The sequence below is a fragment of the Pholis gunnellus genome, assembly GCF_910591455.1.
Source record: "Pholis gunnellus genome assembly, chromosome: 13".
In the NCBI taxonomy this organism is placed as follows: domain Eukaryota; kingdom Metazoa; phylum Chordata; class Actinopteri; order Perciformes; family Pholidae; genus Pholis; species Pholis gunnellus.
This window is the reverse complement of record NC_136540.1, coordinates 10,488,021-10,510,294: the sequence shown is the minus strand read 5'-3', so window position 1 is coordinate 10,510,294 and position 22,274 is coordinate 10,488,021. Positions and strand designations below refer to the sequence as shown.

At 38.5% G+C, this 22,274-nt stretch overlaps 1 protein-coding gene across 1 annotated transcript in view; it reads left to right on the top strand.

The window, feature by feature from the left end:
• nrxn2a (neurexin 2a) overlaps positions 1-19,500 on the top strand; it is a gene marked incomplete at both ends in the record, with an annotated part of 87,569 nt that extends 68,069 nt beyond the window's left edge. The window contains 6 exons of the mRNA XM_079172189.1: positions 2,540-2,721; positions 9,674-9,845; positions 12,766-12,855; positions 14,557-14,885; positions 16,453-16,537; positions 18,698-19,500. Coding sequence (XP_079028315.1) covers positions 2,540-2,721; positions 9,674-9,845; positions 12,766-12,855; positions 14,557-14,885; positions 16,453-16,537; positions 18,698-19,500 — 1,661 coding nt within the window. The remainder of the gene's footprint in view (positions 1-2,539; positions 2,722-9,673; positions 9,846-12,765; positions 12,856-14,556; positions 14,886-16,452; positions 16,538-18,697) is intronic.
• Between the last annotated feature and the right edge of the window lie 2,774 nt (positions 19,501-22,274).

Genomic DNA, 22,274 nt, shown 5'->3' with positions numbered 1-22,274 from the left:
CCTTGATGTAACTAATGTCCCCGACTCACATTTTACTGCAAATCCCAGACATGAATTAAGATTACCTGAGTAAGAAATAATTGTGTTTGAAACAAATGCTGCCCTTTTAATTAAAGTCAAAGTCAGTCAAGTCTTTGTAAGTGTTCAATGTTAAGATGGCATCCAGTCAGCCGTTACATCCTATCATTAAGAAACCTTTGTGGTGAGTGCCCATTATACTGAGCAGAAGCGCACTCAAGTCTTCGTACACGGTTGAAATTGAGGCTACAATTTCGTCTCAAGTGTTTTTCTGTGCTTCACTTTTTCAAAACAATATTTAGGTTACAGGTCCTAAAACAAACCCAGAATAACATGTACTTGAGGTGTACTATAAAAGGTAATTGTTGTTTCTTCTGTAACATAATGACTGGGCATCCATCGGGGCGTAATGTTTTCATCTGAGCCACGGCAGTTTGTCTCTATTTGCAATCTTGAACACCTGCAGTCCAAACTACATCGACACTAAGAAAGCCGACTTGGCATCAACTGTAGAAAATGGATTATAGCTTTGATTTTTCTGCTCTGACACAAATTGAAGAATTTTGCAGATTCTTATTTAATGGGCAATCTGAGTTGACACCTCACATCATGAAAAGGTGTCTGATTTAAAAGCCGATCAGCGAATGGATTTAGCATGGATGGATTTTCTCAGGGATCTCTGCAATTACAGCGAGACTTGTAAATGAAGGATTAACACCAGCATGCTTCATTCGTCTCAAGGAGATGAACCTGATCTGAATCTGAACTTTAAAAGTTTTTGTCATGCTCTGGACTGTCAACAACTTATTCAAGAGCCCAGTCGAGTAGGTCAATTATTAAGTCAGACTGTTATCGATCCAATCTTGGTGTCTGATCACTCTATGATTTCCCAGAGTGGTTGTGAATTGTACCTGGACTTACTCATTGATTTATTGAAGAAGAAAAAAAACGAAAGCTCCATCGTACAATCAAAATGATGTCAAGATGATTTTATTGAGCGCATGAATTCATCAGACAGGACTCCAGTTCTATGTAATGCTGTTTATAAAGCATGGGTGCACTTCAAATAACTGTTCTTAAAGCTGGTGGACAAAGTTGCTCCTAAAATGATGAACAAGCATTTAAAGCATGGATGAATAGTAATGTTTTAGATGCTATTTACAAGAGAAATAAGGCCTTTTTAGCTTTTAGTTAGTCTGAAGGTCAGGCTGATATGCATTATCACAAGACACAGAGAAATATAGGGCAAAGAAAGTGTTTACTGCAAAAAGCTCAAGACTAAAGCAAATAATATCTGTCTCAACATTAATAGTGAGCTTTCCTCTGATCGAGCCAAGGTTGTGGATAAATGTTTTTTTCACTACTGTAGCCAAACAACTATTAGATAGGCGACCAGGCAATCCAGGGATGTATGCTGGAAAATCGATGTTTCAATATAATTCACAACTGTGGACTCATTTGACCTTTCAAGGGTTTCACAGGATAAAGTGTTAAAGATATTGAAAGATCCTCAGTGCTCTTAAGCAATTGGACTTGATAACAATGCCGGCCAGATTTAAAAACATACATATACATTGATAAATAAAGCATTCAGTTCAGATGAATCATTTTCATGATTATAGCTGTATGATCAGGTGGATGCATTTTAATCAGGTTTAAAACAATGCTCTTTTTAAACTCTCACATTAACCATGAATTATTACCTTTTTTAGATTTTAGATTAAAGTGAATCGGACAGTAAAAGCTAACATTATTATGTATTTCATGTATCTAGATGTTGCATGATGCATCTGTATGTATCGCCAACAACAACGAATGTACAGTGTCAAGACATGTAAACAAGTGTTGTGTCCTCAGCTCAGCTTGATAAGAGTTGTAATCACTGCAGGTCATGTTTGATGAAGAGACGAAGTAAATCAGATAAAGAGACCAGGTGAATGATAATTACAGTAAATTATACATTGTTCATTAATAGATATAATACATTATGTGACTTGACGAGAAAGTATTGGTGCTTCTTCAGATGGATAATGTGAAATCCTGTGAACAAATAGAACACCCCACATATGCAAAACTGTAGATATAATCTATATGTGCCGTCCTGGATTATGTTTGCTAAATCCTGTGAAATCATTGCAGGACAAAACTATTTCTGGATTTCCACACTGTCAAAACCAGCCTCAGTATTTGCAGTGAGAGCAGTGATGAATCATGATAAAACTGTTGTTATTTGTTTACTTCTGGAAATGCAAAGCTTCATCATACTTTGTAAATTAGGCTACTTAACTGTGATTTAGGAGTAAAGCAGATCTCCTTAATAAATCTTCCCTCCTTCCTTCCTGGTTTCTCTCTGCCTACTGCGTTAGTTTGAAAAATGAATGAGTCTTTACAGAGGGGGGGAGGGGGGTAGACTGACTGTGAGAGGAGGAATCTAAATCTCTTCTCATACTGTGGATGAGATACTTAGTAAGTAAGTAAAACTATACCACAAATAACTTTGTTTCTCTCTCTCTCTCTCCAGCTGGTACCACGTACATCTTTGGAAAAGGTGGGGCTCTCATCACATTCACCTGGGCCCCCAATGAGCGACCGAGTACCCGAGCTGACCGGTTAGCCGTGGGCTTCAGCACTCAGCAGAAGGATGCCATCTTGGTGCGAGTGGAGAGCACCCATGGGCTCGGAGACTATCTTCAGCTGCACATAGTAAGTATTGGAAGCAGAGTTTGAGGCTATAATATCAAAACACTTGAACTCACACTTGAAATCACACTGCTGTGATGGATACAAAAAAATAACTGTTAAAGGAGATAAAATCAAATATGTTTTTTTATATGATTTAAAGCAATCCCATGAATATTTGTGCACTTTTCTTTTCCGGTTTCCAGTCCAAAAATCTGAAAATGACTTACATTTCCAAAATGTGGAGGTAAATGTAGAAATGATCAACACAAAGAGATATGTTCTGTTCATATTTTAGCTTCTTTCAGATTTATCAATAAGACAATTGTGCATAACAGTATCCTGCATCCGCACACTCTAAATCATATTTTAAGTATTTGAGAGCAAACATCATTATCTGTACAACAAGGCACAAGTAACCCTTAATAGCACTTATGGTCATTTCAATTGTGCTATTTAATATATTACTCTGTGAATATTGACCCAAAGAAGCATTATATTTATGACTATAAAAGCATTGTCAAAAACAACACAAAATCCTTAGATCTCCAGAAAATCAGGACAATGTGAAGTGGGCAGCTAACTGGAGCAGTGGAAACTAGTCCGCTCTGTCTGCAAACACCAAACGTTTACATCATTTCCTGCCATTGTCCACAAATACCTGAGAAGATTAGTGAGCAACATTAATGAGCAATATGTTACAGTGTTTGGAAGTAAGCGGCTGGTGACTAACATTGGAACTCGCACAAAATCCCCAAAAGAAAATACATTTCTTCAGTTTAGATATTTAGATGGCTCTGTAGGAATATGGGCTAAAACAACTGAATGTAGACATACCAGCTTTTTCAGTTGCATTCATGCAAAGGTTGTAGGCACAAAAAGGTATTGTGATAAAGTACTGATGCTACAAACCTGATTTAATCAAATGAAAAATAAATGAATTTAAAGAAACCTCTTATGATCTATTTTTAAATTAAAGTTTTTTTCTTGAATGTGCCATTTTTCTAACTTGGCACAGCATTTGTCACAGCTGGTATGATTCACGGATTAATGGCATCCATTAGGAGTCCAAACATTAAGATAATATGGAAACCAAAAATAGGATATACAATAAAGCATGAGTCATTAGACCAAGAGATGTTTTTCTCGTGTTTTACACGTGTGTCTTTCGGCGGAGCCAATTGACTTCTCAGCAGCTGCCAGCAACTGTGTCTTTCCTAGAGGGAAATCAGCCTTTTTAGCATTTAGCCACAGGACAGATGTGCAAAGATAAAGACCAGAGGGGAGATCTGTCAAATGTCTGCGTGCGGTGTAATAATTAAAATCACACCTGTTGTCAAAGCACAGTTGTAACCACCGAAAGAAAGCATATAAAATCCCAGTCCTAATCCCAAAAAATAAAAATAGAAAGATAAAATGTAAAATAAAAACTCACACCATCTCTTCATCATTCTCTCCAATGCACATTGCCTGTTGCTGTTCTTGTGATGGTTCAGATTGTTATTCAAATGTGCAAAACATGAGGTAATTTGAATGAATCAAAGGTGACATCACTCTCATCATTTATAGTCTTCCAGTCCAATCCAGTTCATATTTTGATATTAACTTATATTCAGTTCATTATGGCCACCGTGGGGCCTTCAAAAGAGGGAAGCTGCGGTAGTATAATATGGACACTAATATCATAAAATAAAAATGGAAGCTGAGACATACTTTGGAACACATTTCCGGTTTGAAAGTCTTGCTGCACTTATCAGTTACCAGACATGCTTGGTACAAATATCATCCCCTGGATGTTTTTCAAACTGTGTCATTTAAATTACATTTCCAGTTTTAAAAGTGTGAAACTAACCTTGCCAGTCTTGGACTGTTGCGAGTAAATGCAAAGACTGCTCCCTGCGTGCAAAGCCAGCTGAAAAGATTTTTTTTTTTCCAGCATCTGCCAAGTCCTTGCACCCTGACAGATTGCTTACTTTGACACCGTATTACTGCTCAGCGGAGGGGAATGGAAAGAGTTCAGAGGGTGCTGAGTTTTCTCTAACTAAGCTTCATAAAATTGCATCTTCCTGTTTTGTAGAGACCCAAGTTGTCATTTATTTATGTATATTATGTATTTCTTTAAAGATATTTTTTTCGGTATTTCTGCTTTTTATTTGATAGTGATAGCTTGAACAGAAACAGGAAAGGTAGGGGAGAGAGAGAGGGGATGACATGCAGCAAAGGGCCCAGGCTGGAAGTGAACCTGGGGCCGCAGCGGTAAGGTCTCAGCCTTGATACGTGTAGAGGATGACTGTAAAAACTAGGTGAGGACAGAAAGAAGCAGCGGGTTATACTGGTCAAAACAACACTGGGAGAGTTGAAAATAATAAAGGAGACAAACTATACATGAGTTTTAAATGCTTCAGGGATTTGGGGCTTTCAGATGAAGTGGCTTGGAACAGAATTCACTTCTTATAATCTTCCTGGGATATCTAGCCTTCCATTCAAAACTACAATATGAGGAAAGAAATCACAGAGTCTTAAAACAGGGGAAATCATGTTATAAATGGGTCAAACTATTCCTCAACAAACTACATTACAAGTCATTATATTGTGTGTTAATAGATGCTCTATTTGATCGTTAGAGCAATTGAGCCTACTCGGTAGATCATTTAAAAAAAGATGATGTTCTGTTTGTCAGTGCTTAAAAGCAAAAAGAATAAACATGACTTATTTGTACAGGAGCTTGCTGTATTAAAAGGGTCACATGGTTAGGTGAAACTATGAATTTGTGGATGGTTCATACACAAGCTTCAGAGATGAATTACTCTGTACAAAAGAAACCAACGTTATTCAGCGGAGAGAACATTAAGGAGACTAATGTTGACAATTAGAAGAAGCAGTGTTCCACAGCAGTGAAACTACAGTGAAACAATTGATGACGTTATTCAGTAAGCTCATTGATTATTGTAGGTTGATGATTCTTTGCCCTTTTTTTATGCCTTTTTTGGGGGGGATAATGAGAGAGACAGACAGGAAAGGCAGGGGAGAGAGAGGATGACATGCAGCAAAGGGCCCCGGGCTGTAGTTGAACCAAGGCTGCTGTGGCCTTAATGGTACACGCTCTACCCAGTGTGCTACGGGGTATATTTCAGGAGAGTCGTTTCAAAGGCAGACCTCGACCTGCCTCCTGTATGTGCTCCACACGCATCTGGAGTCCTCATTTCAAACTCAGGTTAGATAAGTTCGGTACAAGACTGCGTGCTGCGGTTATTATAACTATAAAAGAATATTCATTTTGTGATTGCCATCAGAGTTTTTAGCAGAGCTGAAATACATTTTACATTAATGACTAGGTATTTTCAGATAGAACTCATTTCTGAGAAAAATATGTGCCTTTGATCATTTGGGAAATATGAAATGGTTCAAAGGAATTAGAAAACAGCTCACATTATAGTGCATAGAGCAGTTTGGATTTTTACTCATCACAATCTGTCATTTCCATCCAGTAATCTGCTTTAGAAAGAAAGGGATAGTAGCTTGTTTCCTGATAAGATTTTAAAAAGCACTCAATTGTTTTTTATTTATTAGTTTCATTTTATGATATTTTATGCTGAGTATGATAAGATAAGGTAAGATACACTTTATTGTCCCGCAGGGAAATTTGTCCTGGGCTCCAAGCTGCTGCATCATACAATACACTCACCAGCGTCACAATCCACATGAACCCATAGAACATAGATCATATTTAAGCATAAACATGCTGAAATACACATGTCGACAATAGTTACGAATAATAAAACCAGGTGTGATCAACACAGACAATAAATGAAGAGATACTCTATCATATGAGAATAGGAAAGATAAGAAGTCTCTGAATTCCCAACACTATCCATGCAAACTCACACCTGCTTCTGAAGAAAATGTTCCAGTAAAGAGTCGAGTAAATCCGATGCAGAGAAAGACATACTAGACAAACAGACTGAGACAGACCGACATGCTTGTCTTCTTAAAAGAATCATGATCTATCCACTCTAGGCTCTGTTTAAAAATGCATCAGGTGGCAGTGGTGACGCATCATAGAATAATTGTCAATGCCATCATGCATTTTCATCTCATCAAAATTTAATCCTTATAATAATTTATCCTTTTCATAATCAGTCCTTTCTCTCCAATATGAAAGAGGAGGCTGTAGCTATGATGAGAACTGAGATCCCACACGGAAAGCAGTGGAAACAGGGTATACTCCAAGGAAATCCATTAGAGCTGATGTCAATGCAACTATGGTTGCGTGGCTTTTCATGAGGATATGCCTGACTAGCTTTGAACCCAAACACATGGGCATTAAGAAAGAAGTGAGTCGGATCGGCCAAGCTTTTGTTTACTGAGCTGGGCTGCAGCAGTGTTGCTCTGCCAGCTGTCAAAAGGTGCTTTGGGGCTGTTTTGTAATCATGCAGGAAGACTTGAGTAAGCAGAATCGAAGTAACTCTTTTGTTGAAGAGAGTTCTGGCCCTGGAGACGTTAATTGTTGTCCAGAGGACATGGGCTGAATTTGACCTGAGGCCGCACTACCCTGTAGTTTCCTAATGAATACTCATCGGTTCGCGTCTTGGGATGAGTGATTAAACCATAAACAAACTAATGTGCTGAATATAAGTAAGCAAGGAACGCAAGAGAGATTTCTTACAGACAATTAAAGGAATATAAATATTATGTACGTATGTAAAAAAAGGGTCATGGTTTCTCTACATGCATTTGTATGATATAGTGTGACTGCTGATTCCCACTAAGCCACAGTTATACTGACTTTAGTTAACTCCCTGTTTCATTGTGAGTAACTGTGAGTGGGCAGACATTTGTCATGAAGGGGTTTTAACTTCTTTTTGACTTGTGTGAATTTGATTATCCAGCTGTACTTCACGTGCCATAAATTAGTCACACATTGCCTTCTCCTGGGTTCATGACAACTTTCAAGTGATTACAGAGAGAATCCAAAGAGCCATCGACCTGTTCCTGACCTTCAATACGAAGGCTGTTTGGAGATAGAGCTCCGTTACATGAAATAAGTTGATTTCTCAAGCTTAACATTATGTTATTAATGGCACCTTCAAGGTCTATGAGGACAGTTCACACTTCTGTCTTTAACACCAACTGTGTCGGAATAATTATTTCAAATTCAAAAGGTTTCTAGAAGTATTTTACATATGATTAGGGGTGAGAGCAAAGCTCTGAGGCAGCTTTTACATCCCACAATAGCAGCCATCATCAAGTTAAGAAAAGGAGTATTTCTGTCTACATATTTCAATTTCTGGTCTTTCAGTCAGTAATACAATATTTAATGTATGCGAGAAAGCGAACAATCGCTTAAAGCAATAGTCCTACTAGTACCCTTACATACTCATAGCAGGTTAGAATTTCAGGTTGTGAGGGAATTCAAATATCTTTGTGTGTTAATTGACTCTAACCTCTCCTTCAAGTCACGTGTTAAAAGAACCACTATAAAAGGGTCCAGTTCAATTGAGCAAATTTCCGATTCATCGGAAATCACGTGTCTCCAGAGGCTTCACAGATCTCTCTGTTTCTACATTCTATGATTTTCACTCATCTGAACAACTGTGTAACAAGCTGGTCACAGGCCAACCAAAGTACGCTGAAACTACTCAAATCACTATATGAACTAGTACTCAAAACACGGGATAAAAAATCAAAGCACTTCCATCGCTGCCTATATATACATATATATATGTATATATATGTATATTTTGCGCTGATGTGGTCTACTGATGAAAAATGAATGTTTGTTTTTTTACCATGTGTGTTTATTAATTTACTTTGTCCCTTTCCCTCTCAAATAAACTGAACTAAACTTAGAAATGTGCTGTGGAAGTCGGTTCTGACTGAAAAACCAGGGAATCCAAATATGACTGTGGGAGATATTTATGTCTATAAAGCTAGTAAATATTGTGTACACCGTGTGCCATGCAGGACCAGCAGTGTGCAGGATTTCATTTCAATAAAACACTATACCAGCCAATTTCACTGTTTGCTTCCTCTCGTCTCTCTGCCTGAAGGTGTGATATAGTGCAACCAGCTGCCGAAGGAGAGGTTTAAATAAAAACCTGCAGACTCTTGGCCCTTGATACTACACAGCTGAATGGATGAGGGTAGCTACACAGCCTGAAGGTCACTTATTATTAGCATTGTGTAACGGTAATGCGGTTTTAACTATGTGCACAATATGCTATTGTGCATTTGAGACATACCGTACAGGCACTCCACAACCACAATGAATTACAATGTGATATGTCAACCTTACTGTTACGCCTAACCTTCAGACTGACAAAATGTGTTCTGTGTCCTACTGAAATGATGAGCCTCCTCCCACTTTGTAGGATTTTTATATTATTTGTATTTTCATCACAAAGGTTATTGCAGTCCAACGGTTTATAGTCAGCAGAGTTAAAGTGCAATGTTGTGCTAATCTGTGTACTCCTGCAGATGTATTTGCTGTTTCTCACAATGTCTCCACACATTAGCACTTTGACCTTGTGTTGTATTTAGAGAGACTGCAAGGCAGCGAATGTACAAAGGCCAGAGAAGCACAGAGACCCCACACAGTTTGTTTCCAATGTTTCTTATTAGTGCCACCCAAAGGGTGAGAAGCATCTTTGATCTTTGAGGGAGGTTGGCAGGAGCAGGGAGAGGCTGACAGGGAGTTGGTCAACCAAAAGGGGAAGCAGAAGGATTCTGTCAAGAGTGATCCACATCAGGAAACCTGAGCTGCCTGCTGAGGGAGAACGATGCTGAACCCTAAAGAAAGAATTAAACAGACTGTCCATGTTGCAAGAGATGGGCTTTTGCCACTTAAACAAGGTTTCTGGCTCGACAACCCATTGAGTAGAGAGAAACTTTATAGTGTACACATTTTGAGTTAAAATGATGTGAAATATTTGTTAAACATGTCGCATTCTTTTTTTTCGTTTTTTTTTACCTGCAGGATCAAGGAAAGATTGGTGTCATCTTCAATGTGGGCACAGATGACATCACCATCGATGAGCCTGCTGTCATGGTAAATGACGGCAAGTACCACGTAGTGCGCTTCACACGCAGCGGTGGCAATGCCACTCTCCAGGTGGACAACCATCCGGTCATTGAGCGTTATCCACCAGGTAATGGACTTATGGGACAGACTATGTGGTTATATGAGACATAGAGAGATGGCATGGAGCATTTGCATTAGTGAGAGAGGATTGCATGTCTGCCTATGAAACATAAATCCTTAAATGAGCACTTGTGAAATCTACTGTTTGCCAAAGAAAATACTGTATATATATATATATATATATATATATATATATATATATATATATATATTGGCAATTTACCTATCACTCTATAAGCTATCCATGAAGTTGCCACAGATATTACTGGACATGCTATATTGCATAAACAACACAATTAATACATTTGTCTCTAGCTGCCCAGTTAAGTATATCTAGCAATGAAGGAATTTCATCAGCCACTGTCCTTCTGGCAGCCAGGTGGGTAAACATGCAGTTGATGAGAAAAATACAGAGTATGGCCCAAACGGCATCTATTTACAACAGATGTAATACTTATGTGGTTCAAGTTCTATATAAGTCTAAAATAATATTCATCTATTTGTTGTTAATCCACCAACCACTGGTCCAGGTCTAAAAAGACAGTTTTATATATAAATATGTTGCTCAACTCAGCTGATAAATTCTTGTTGACAATAACAATTCTGTATTGAAAGTGCTTAAATCTACATCCATCTGTCCCATGGTGAGCTCTAACAAGGGGATCTTTCTATGATGTCTGTTTCACATGAACAGACTGATGCATTTGGCTGCATTTATACTGTTTTCTTAGAGGGCTCTGCTCTATAATGGTCAAGTCAATATTAGCGTTATATATTTCAGTGTTGTGTTATGTTTGGTGTGCAGGTAACTGTCAGATGCTATTAATTAAAATATCATATGTACATAAATACATTCGTAAAAAGGAGGCTTAAAGTGTTATCTTGGTATATATTTCAGGTGTCATCGTGTCCCACGCAACAAATTATCATTTGCATTTTATTCTGGCCTACAGCTGTTGGAAAATTCAAATAAATTCAATGCATGGCATCTAATATGCATACTATGTTGACTAGATCCGCAGAAGCTCAAAGGCAAACATACAAAATGATGACAAGCAGGAGATGCATCCTGCGCACACAGATTTCCACTGTCCAAAAAGTTTAAAGCTCACCCACCATTGTGCACTCGTACATAATATACACATAGACCAAAAAGAAAACACATACATAATGTTATTGCGACCGGCTGTGCTTTAACCTGCTCTGAACCAATCAACCAATTAACCTTATTTAGAACAGGTGCACCAGCTGGCATAGAGTCCCGTCTCTGCCTCCAGCTGGTGCTCAAAGCACAGACGCACATGTCACAGTTGTACATAAATCAAAAATCGTGTAATGGTGCTGGCCATGCGTGGAGTCTATTGACACCATGTCAAGCTCCCACTCAGCAATCAGTGGTTTGTGAAACATTTCTAATCGTAAATGACTGACGCACATAGCAGCTATCATAAACACAGGTACTTATGCTGTAAAGGGACTGTCACAAAAGTAAAAGGAAACATAACTGATCTTTGTTTGGCTTTAAATGGTCATGACATTTATAATCTACATCATGTCTTTACATTTGTGTCAGACAAAAACACGAGGACACCGCTTTCAGCTCTCTAAAGGCTCAATAAATGCGTCGCTTCTTTAAAACCTTCACTGCATTAAAGCTTACAGTAAAAACATAGCACTTTAATTGTCATGCACTGTCATGTACCGTGCCTGCTTTTCCATGTTGCGCTGTAATCCTAATCCATTCATTGTCCAACAACATGGTTGACTCCAAACAGTTATTTATTTATTTATTCTTCATTACATTTGCATTCATAATATGTGGGCTGTAAGATAACCTGTTTTTTTTATAAACGCTAGATAGAACAAGGCATAATAATAATCAGACAATATATACAAAAATACAAAAAAATATGGTAATAAAAAACAGCTAATGCATAATAATGCATAAGCAATCATTTATGAATAGTGTCAACAAGAATTTACCAGTAAAGTCAGAACCTTGTGGCTGATGAATGACAGAACCTCTTCGGTGCTAGATCAGTACAAGATTGAATGAAAAGTATTCATGGAACTAATATTAACTGGGCAATTTATAGTGTTAACGTTTGTATCAAACAGTATATTTCCTGTAGTAGTTTTCATGTGATGAATTACTCTTCTGTGTTTGCATGTGTTAAATAGAGAGCTGAAGTCTTGTGTTACTTGAGAGCAGCTTCTGTCCTATTAGCCCGGATTCCACAATATGGTTTTGCATTAAAATCTTTCCAAATACTGAAATGAGGTATTGGTGTTAAAGCTGAATGTCTAGAAATCTTGTATGAAGACTATCTTTTTTAGAATTCAACAGCTACAACTCCCATGATATAGACCTGCTGTCAATATCTCATGGGAACTGCAGTAAAAACATATTTTATATCACGTAGTATATTATAAAATATACTGTGGAACAGAAGTGGGGTAAGACTTTGGCCCTCTATAATGACTATATATATATATATATATATATATATATATATTATATCTGTTTCTGCTGTAATTGTATCACTGTCTAAATGCAATAACTGTTTCCTGTCTTTGTTGAAGTGACTGTTTTTCTTAATGCTTTGTTTACCTGAATTAACCTCTTTTTTACAGTACATAAAATAAGTTTATATTTGACTGTAACTGGTATTTACTTAAGATTATGCTTTGCTTAAAAAATAGCTAAATAACTCTAACTAGTGTAGCACATTATAAATAGCCTAAACTTTACTCTAATTAGTGTTAACGCTGTTACTCATAATAACTAGATAACACTAAGTGAAGCACAAGTTTCTTTTAACTCACAGCTGGGTTAAATTGATAACTTGTTAAACCTGCTTATGTTTCTAACCATGTGATCTTTCAGCTTGCAGACTTTAACCTCTGTCTCTCCAAATTCTTTGAAGGACACTATGATAATGAGCGACTGGCTATTGCCAGACAAAGAATCCCATACAGACTTGGTCGGGTAGTTGACGAGTGGCTACTCGATAAAGGTAAAAATTAATTGATGAATTAATTAATCCTTGAAATAACTAGTAAATAACCTTTCCCCTTGAGGAGGTGCAGTGCCAGGAGACAAGGTTGACAAGGATCAAGTTACCCACTTGTATACATCCGTTTTAATTTGACTTTCTATTGGCTATGAATTTTGATGAGCACAATATAGCTTCAAGTGAAAATAAGTGTCAAAGCAAAGGGGTATATCATACTTGCCTTTTATTCTTTGTCATCCTTACACCTTGTGGAAAAGCTGCACCTTAACAAAGATTTTAAACCAATAACTAAAAACACATAACCCATGTCTAACCCTCTATCGTCCCTCTTAACCACTGTGTGTAATTAGATCCTGTGTGTAATTATTCTGCATAAATATCATTTAAATGCTGTGCAACATTTACATTAACTCCAGTAAAACTAACATGTGGTATAAGATGACTCTCATTACTCCTAAACTGAATATTTTAAAATATAACTCCTAGATATGATCACACTAAATTTAATTTATTTTCCCTTTCTTGTTCCCTGCAACTTTGTATTGCCTTACCTACGTCAGTGTACCAAGTTACATTTTTTTTTGCTGCAACAAAACACCCCTGACAGGCTGTTAAATGAGATGACTGTTTGCAGCCAATAACTTTGCTAATAAGTATTCTTCAGAGATAGGCCCATTACTGCAGTCCTCCTCCTCTGATGTAACACTGCTTATCAGTGAGGCTGCTGACAATGATGCTGTTAGAGATATCATTGCCCCTTTCAGGAAGGTGAAACAATTGGACAAGGGGGCGCCCGATGGCTGATTAAGTCAGTGGAGGGAGGGGTGTTTTAGATTTTATTGTCATTAAGTCTGAAGTATAGTAAGACCGCCATTTTGATAATTTGCCCATCTCTTCAAAAAGCAGCCATAAGATTTGCATCCCTGCACCATCTGTGTTGGATAAGAGATAAATAAATATCCTAGAAAAGCATCTGCTCTTTTTTCCCTACTGATGAATGAAGAAACCCTCTTCGGTCAGTCTCTGTTTTGTCTTAAATGAATGTATTTATTTAAATACTGGTACCAGGAAACAGCTTGCTAAGCCCCCTCTTTACTAGCTTAGTTATACCCAAGCTGCCATGAGAACAAGGTTATGAAGAGAGGCGTCTTCTTAGCTTATCTTGTCTTTCTTACGAAAACCAAAATCCAGTCAGAACGAGTTCCCAACAAGCATATCTGAAGAGATTTAGTCACCCCAAGGCCTGATTCATTCTTCTCCTCTTTACGACCAGACAGTCTGAACCTTCTTTTATGTCAAAAGTTGCAATGCCCCTTTGGAGTTATTCAACAGATGAATTAACAGTGATTCAACAATTTTACATATACATTTCAGTAATTTTCTACCACAACTAGAGTCATAATTCTAAATGACTCTGTCCAAACAAAACACTTAAATAGACACCTAAATATATAACCCTCCTCTGGTGGTTGTAACCTGCATGTGTAAAGTTTAAAACCATAAAGCTGCTAACTAACCCCCTTTTAAAGTTTACATCTAACTAAGTTTTAAATAAATTACTAAGTATCAATGTTGTAATGAGCAAACCCACCTGGTTCAAGTTATGTTCTTGTGCTCTCCTGTATAACTTCTGTATGTCTGCTCCACTGTTCTTTCCCTTTTTCCACCTCTTTCTTTCTCTATAACTCTGTCTGATTCTAGGGAGACAGTTGACCATCTTTAATAGCCAGGCAGCCATTAAAATTGGTGGTCATGATAAGGGCCGGCCCTTCCAGGGTCAGATTTCAGGGCTCTACTACAACGGTCTCCAGGTGCTCAAACTGGCAGCAGAAAATGATGCCAGCGTACAGGTGGAGGGGAACCTGCGTCTTGTCGGGGACTCGCTCTCCGTGTTGACCACCGACACTACGTCCGCCACCCCGATGGCAGTGTCCGATATGTCTACCACGATTATGGAAACCACCACCACCATGGCTACCACCACCACCCGTAGGCAGCGGTCACCCAGCTTGAGGGAGAGCATATCAAAGGTCAGAGGGCGTATAAAGGAAGGCTAATTTATTGACAGTTTGAAGTTAATTGGTTTATAACTTGGATGAGGGTTGTTGTCACCACTTTTCAAGGAGGTAAACGTGACTTTAATTCAATTCAATGTTTCAATAACAGAAGGCAATTAAAACGCTATAGTAATGGTTAATGGTTTTCAAATTAAGTAGTTTTTTTTTTCTTTGTGTTGTTTTTCAAAAAACTGTTATTTTTGCACATATTTAAATATACACTTTGAAGAACTTACATTGATGTTCTGTTTTTCTATGGTATTGAAAATTAACTTTGGAAAAAGGATCTTTTAATTCCTTCTTTAATAAAATTGAAAATGGTTAATTGAAAGTAAAATAACAAATATCCTTAAATTGGTCTCTTTTTCTGATTTTAAAGTTATTAAGACCTGAGCAGCGGTTAGGTATTCTCTTTTTTTAATCATGATAGAAGTTGCTGGTAAAGCTCGAAATAAAACCACACCACAGAGGAGTCCCAAGCAGTTATTACCTATAGATATGCATATGGTCATCACTGGAAACTCAGAAGATTCTGATAAAATGATAACATTCATATTTATAATTCAAATCACATTTACCTAATTGTCAAATGCATTGCACAAATGTAAAATGACATAAGTGATAATTATTAGAATAAAATGTCACATAAATCCATGAAATATTTGTGTGCATGTCATCTTACAGCAGGTTTGGTCCTACATATTTGATCTTGCATAATGTGTTATTTATGTCCAAGTGTGCTAGAATAATAATAACATTCATGCTTCTATATATTTTCGAACTAGTACAGCTATGCAAATAAGGCTTTTTATTGAATACATTTGAATTGTACTGCATCCAGAGTGGTGAACACTACCAACCCCCATTTCAAATGACTTGATTTAATCCCAATGCTGCAAACCTGCCAAATTGGAAGGATTTCAGCAGTTGTATTTGGAGTCCTGAGGTTTCAAAGAAAAATCTCCCTGCCTCTCCTATAAAGAAAATATACAGATTGAATTTTTCATTACATTATCTCTTGTCCAGTTTCCCTGAAAGTTCTCTGTATTTTCAATATATCTAAGTAATCCATTTGTGAACCATCTGTTTCTTGCTCGGCTCATGTATTGTGAGTCCACTGTGCACCCTAAAATGCAATTTAGACATGTTTACTGATTTAACATATACAAATGTGTTATTTCAAAATGAATATAAAGAGTTTTTCAAAGACCAAACTGTATGAAATTAAATGAAAACATGCACAACATTTAGCCTACTGAGAATATCCTCTCCATCTGCAGTACTTTGTTTGTAAACAAATAAAGTCAGCCACAGGGGTGAAGGATAAAGAGCAGCTGCATATGAGCACATTTTGGATTTGTAGTCTTACTAGTTTTGCTCCAAGCAAAAACATAGAGTGGTAGAGTGCTGCATATTGCAGTTTTTCCTCAAATAGGACAGTCGGCCAGCAAAAAAAAAAGAACTCAGCACAAATCTAGATGATGGGAATGTTGAATGTGTATTTGTTAAAAACGACACAATTTCTCCATTTTCCTTTCAGCCGCAGAACTCTGATGATATTTTGGTAGCATCAGCCGAGTGTCCGAGTGATGATGAGGACCTTGAAGAGTGTGAACCGGGAACAGGTGGGTCAGCCATGGCAAAAAAAAGATGGGAGTACAGCTTTCATCCACCCGGATTGTAGACAAAACACACTGACTTCCAGCAGCCATAGTTATTTTCAAATTTTCAATCCTCCCTTTTCTGTTTCATGTATGCTGTCATTTATTCAGCGGTGTTGTCAAACAGTTGCCATCATTTGGATAGTTGTAACATATTCAACTAGACCAGGGCACTCAGTAGAGTGCAGATATTTGTCAGGTGTGTCTCCAAAAAACCACAGCTGTAATCTTTGATTGATTGAATACAAACCACGACGGCCCCCGATCTAGACCGCAAGTGTATCAGATGCGTTTTTTACTCTGCACGTCTCACACAAAAGATCGGCTCTCATTTCAATCTGCACCGGCTCCTTGTAGCTCAACTGCAGTTCACTGTGCAACGCTTCATGGTGACTGTTTCAAGCCTCTGTTATACTTTAAGCGGTCTCGCGGACATGAGCTGATGCGGAATGTTGGCGAGAAAACGTTTAGATCTTCGTTTACTCCGTGCTGTTTTCTCCTTTTGGCAAACCAATATTCTCCCAAACTGTAGGGTGCAACGTATCGAAAACCTTGTCGACGACATGGTTTCAGCGTGGTTTCCGCCTATCCACATCTGCATTGCTCATTGCTCAGACAGGCGTATACCCACCGCACGTGATCCCCACGAAGGGACATGTCTGATAGAGTGACGTCACTTTGGCTGTGCGGACACTCTTCACCCTCGCAGATGGGTCAAGCATAAATCAAGCTTAAGGGCACATGCGCAAACATCTGCCAGGTAAAGAGTAGTGAGTTAGCAGTCAATCAATATCGGTGTGAAACAGTAAATAAAATACGTTGTCAATAAAAAAAAACATTTCAAAAAGTGTGAATCACTGCAACCATGAGAGGTCCTTGAGCATACAGTCATAAAGGAGAACAAAAATATTAGGCTGATGGGTGCAGCAGTATCGAAGATTGTCTGAGGACACAGACAGGACATAATAATATGTAGGTATGCACATGTATGCTCGCACACATACAATCGAATACGTGATCTCCTGGCTGAGATAACTAGCATCAGTTCCTGTATATTAGCTTTTGAAGCATGTCTGTAACTCAACAAATTGGATGGAAGAAAATCTCTATGAAGAGTGCCGCAGTCATTAGGAGTGGAACACAGCAGAGAGTAGATCAGGCTTGTGACAGGAACAAGCTGTGGAACTTAGGCAGGAGTCTGCCTTATTATGGGTGCCTCAATTATTAATACGACCTTATCAGAATTGTTTGTTGTTGACTGGCCCTGCAAAGTGTGACTCAAATAATGAGAACCAAGTGGCCATAAAAAAGAAAAGAAAATCTGCAGACTGAAATATTCCTCCACAACCAGAAGACCCTATTACCTCAGAGTCAGATCAAAGGCAAATGTCAAAGTATTGTGTATACAGGGGAAACAAATAATATATATATATATATATATATATATATATATAGCTAAGTATATCAGGGGTTTATTTGGTGAGGAATCTACCTCCAAATAGTGATTGATAAACAGGACACAGTGTTTGCTTTCACTAAGCCACATTATTACACGACTGATTCCTGCATAAAATAACCTGTCTGTGATTTCTCTTGTCACCCCTTAACCCCTGCCTACAGATGTGTTTACAGCAGCATGGCAAATGAATTTACTGTTCTTTTGCTTGTTAATTGCTCTGTTTATAATATGCTCTTCATTCAGCTGCCGCCTTTCATGGGTCATCTTGTATGTGTATGTCTACATGTGAGCTCTTTAATGTTCTTGCTGTATTGCATTATGTTTTCATAATATTACACATTCTCAATCTGCACACCCACACATTGACTCCTTATAAGAATCGAGAACTGCGTACGTCGTTCAAGAATGGTGGTTTTAATTTGTTTTTCTCTTCATGTGCCAAATGTTGTAAATAATCTAAAATATAGAAGTCGGCGTAATATGTGTGATCGCTATGAATAATATCACTGATAAGCCAGCTAATATTTGATTAATTCCTCAGTAATTTTCTACATAATGATCAGATTTTGCCTATTTTTTTTAAATGAGCGCAACTTTGCTGCCAGAATTAAAATTGTAATGCTGTTCTAATGTAGGATCCCCTACCTTTTCTGTTTCCTTTCTAGGAGGTGAATTAGTGTTGCCTATTATAACAGTGGATTCCCTTGAGCCCCCATCCATCGCCACCCGTTACCCTGTCATCCCTCCTCCCCCAACCCTCCTATCCCCACTTGAAACCACCAAAGAGTCCTTGATACTCCCTCCTCACCCTTCCTGCCCCCCGGACCAGGAGGACTGTGGTGACCCTGTGGAGGTCTCGGCCTTTGGCTCTGGGGAAATGACGGAATCAGATGACGAAGACTTTTACAATAATAAATCCCCAATGGTCACTGACAGGACAGTCCTTCCTCCACCTCCCACCGCCGGTGAGGGTGGAGCCCAGAAACCCCGTCCCATACCTCCTTATGTTCCCACCACCAACCCTGACCAGCTCCACATCCCCGCAGGCAAAATGAACACCCGTGACCAGGTGCTTCTGCCTCCTCCTCCTCCTTCCTCCCGAAACACACCAGGACTAACTTACCCCCCCAATTTTCCCCATGTGCCCACAGCCAACCCCACAGCCTCTGATGAAAAGAGCCAACCCGGTGCCGTGGAGGTGATCAGGGAGTCCAGTAGCACCACGGGGATGGTGGTTGGTATTGTGGCTGCTGCTGCTCTCTGCATTCTTATCCTCCTCTATGCCATGTACAAGTACCGCAACCGGGACGAGGGCTCCTACCAGACAGACCAGAGTCACAATTTTGCCAACAGTTCCACTGTGGAGGGCAACGGAGCGGTGGTCAAAGACAAAAGCACAGCAACGGCCTCTGTGGCTAAGGCAATCACAAAGGGTAAAAAGAACAAAGACAAAGAATATTACGTCTGAGAAGGGATAATGACAGAAGTGTGGACTGAGACAAGAGGATGAGAGAGGATGCTTTCGTTTCGCTCCCCGATTTTGTTGGGTCGACCATCAGAGAAATTTCACAGGCCACAAAAAAACAACTGCACAAAGCAATGCTTGCTTTCAACAATTGCATTTTTTCTCAAAGGTCAAGGTTGCCCAGCTCCTATTAGTGAAAAAAATCCTCATATACCAGACATGATCTGACTAATTATCTGGGTCACAATGTGCACTCAGTCTGCATTCACCAATTCTTTGTTAGTGTATCATTTTTATGTCTTCAACGAGCGAGGCAGAGGCATACCCACTTTGGCTTTGTATATAGCTTGGTACAGTGAAGGACGTGCTGAGAACATCCGGACAGATTTGCCTAAATGTTTTCTTTGTACTTCTTTGTAATACTCTATCTCAAGTCTCAATGTCCCCATTATGATATATGAAGCAGAACAGGCCAGTTATTGAATTTTTATGGTAGATGAGCAGAGAGCACCGCAGTAAGTCTGACCACACTCGAAATGAAAGCCCTTATATTTGGATAAGACATCATCTCTACAGCCTCCATGTTAGGTTATGTAGTTTTAAAACTCCCCAGTGACTCTTCCTCTGTCCACAAGAGATGGTATTATGTTGCTAGTGCAGTATCATAAAGGAAGCATGATATTTAGCTCTCCGGGACAAAAAGACAGCATTCTAAAGGGAATATTGAATCACTTAATATACTCCGGGCAGTGAACCTTACAGTATGATGGATCAGAAACATTATTTATGTGAGATATCACAGTCAGTTTTCCCTGCCAGTATTTCCAAGTAGGGACAATTGTGAACAAGTCAGTCTACACCAGTGAAGGTATTTCTCTGTAAACATTGCTTGTAAATGTACATATAGAGGTTAGCAGATTGAAAAAGCATTGTGTACGCAGGGGAGCAGGTGGCAGGTGTGAAGCAAATGAACGTGCGAGATGCTCTGCCCCCCCGCCCCCCCCCCACACACACACACACACACACACACGATAGTGCAATGACATCAAAATTGCTGCCGCCCGAACTTCACAAGACTTTGGGGGGAAACCTCGTTTCGAGGTTTATCTTGTTGGAGCAGCCCGCCCGGATCACTCCTTTCTCAAAACTGGCCTGGGATCATTCAAAAAGCACACAGAAAATGTAAACATATCTTTGAGACATAGATATACCTTGTAAAGCAGCCAAACATGTATGGTTTTTTTCTATCAGTTACTAAAAGACTATAAGACTATGAGATGAATAATTGAAGGTTTGTGAATCGTATTGATATTTCTCTGATATTTGATGTATCTTGTTACCACTCCTCTTGACACGTTACATTTTTAGATTGCCTTTTACTTAAATCCAGACAAAAAGCACACTTTCCTCAGATAGCCGCAAATACCTTTTTGTTTTTGCATTATTTACGGTTCAGATTATGCAGAGAAAACACAAGGATGGAAAAAAACAACAGTTTTTTTTGTTGCATTGTGCATTTTTTATGTGCTGAATCTGTTACTCAATGGATCTGATAATATAAAGCCATTTTCTCTGTTGAATTATGTCTACATTTACTTATTCATGCGCTGTAATTTCCTGTTATTTTTTATGAAAGTGCCATTCAACATGAGCTGCTCAGCGTTCAGAAAATATTCCATTCCTCACTCATTGCTATTGTATAGTGTTCATGTGAAATGGATCTTATTAATATATGTACAGAACGTGGATAAAGATGAAAATACACTTGATTATATACTTTGTACACACCTGTGTTGTGTGTTGCTTTTTTTTAGATTCACAAAGAAAATGCACTTTATTTGCCCTTCATTATTGAACACAGGCAAAAATGAATTGAAAGGTGAAGGGAATTCAGAGTGACTGACATGAATTAGGATTTCAGGTACAATTGTGGTATAAATAAGGGTACGCGGCCACCATTTTCTAGAATTCATGTTATCTGTCTACTCGTGATTAAGCTTTTGGAGTTGTGAATCTATTAGGATAAAATAAACAATGAATTATAAATGAAGCAAATTTATAGGGGTCACACTTTGCTAAGTGTTAGCAAAGTTAACACGTTTAACATGAAAAAAAAATGCATTTTACATTACATTTCAGGTCATGATGTGTTTTTAAAATGTGTCTTACACTTCAGTTTCATCATCATCTACTCTCTCCCATTCTTCTCTCTCTCATCCTCCCTCGGGCGCTGCGTAGTTCTGGTGTGTTAGTGATGCCTGAATGTCCAGTATTTATTATAAAATGAAATGTTTAACTGTTATCGCTGCAGCTTACACCTGCTGCTGTCTAGATCAGGTCTCCAATTAAAAAATAATATTTGACTGAGGCTGATTTGGACACATGAAGCTTTAAATACCCTAAATATTAAGCCATTTGAATCCCGGTTAGTGCCACTAATGATTCACAGCAAAGTGAGATAGGGTCAGCTCATTGCCTTTGTTGAAAGTGACATCATTTGAGTACATTTTTTACAGTGGTGTAGTTACTTGATGTGCTGGTCTGCCAGGCAAAGAGGAAAAAAACTCTAAATTATGGGCGGTGATGGAGCCAGTGTTGTGCGAGCTTGACCTATATTACGGGGACTAGAAAGTCAGCATATCGGCCTCTGTTGCATTGATTTTGTTCATTCTTTCTTTTCCATCGGTCTCTGCAGTTTCCTAAAATGTAATGCTAAATTACTGGGGAACTCCTTTTATATGTAGAGCAAGTCTAGATATTGTAACTATATTGAACAT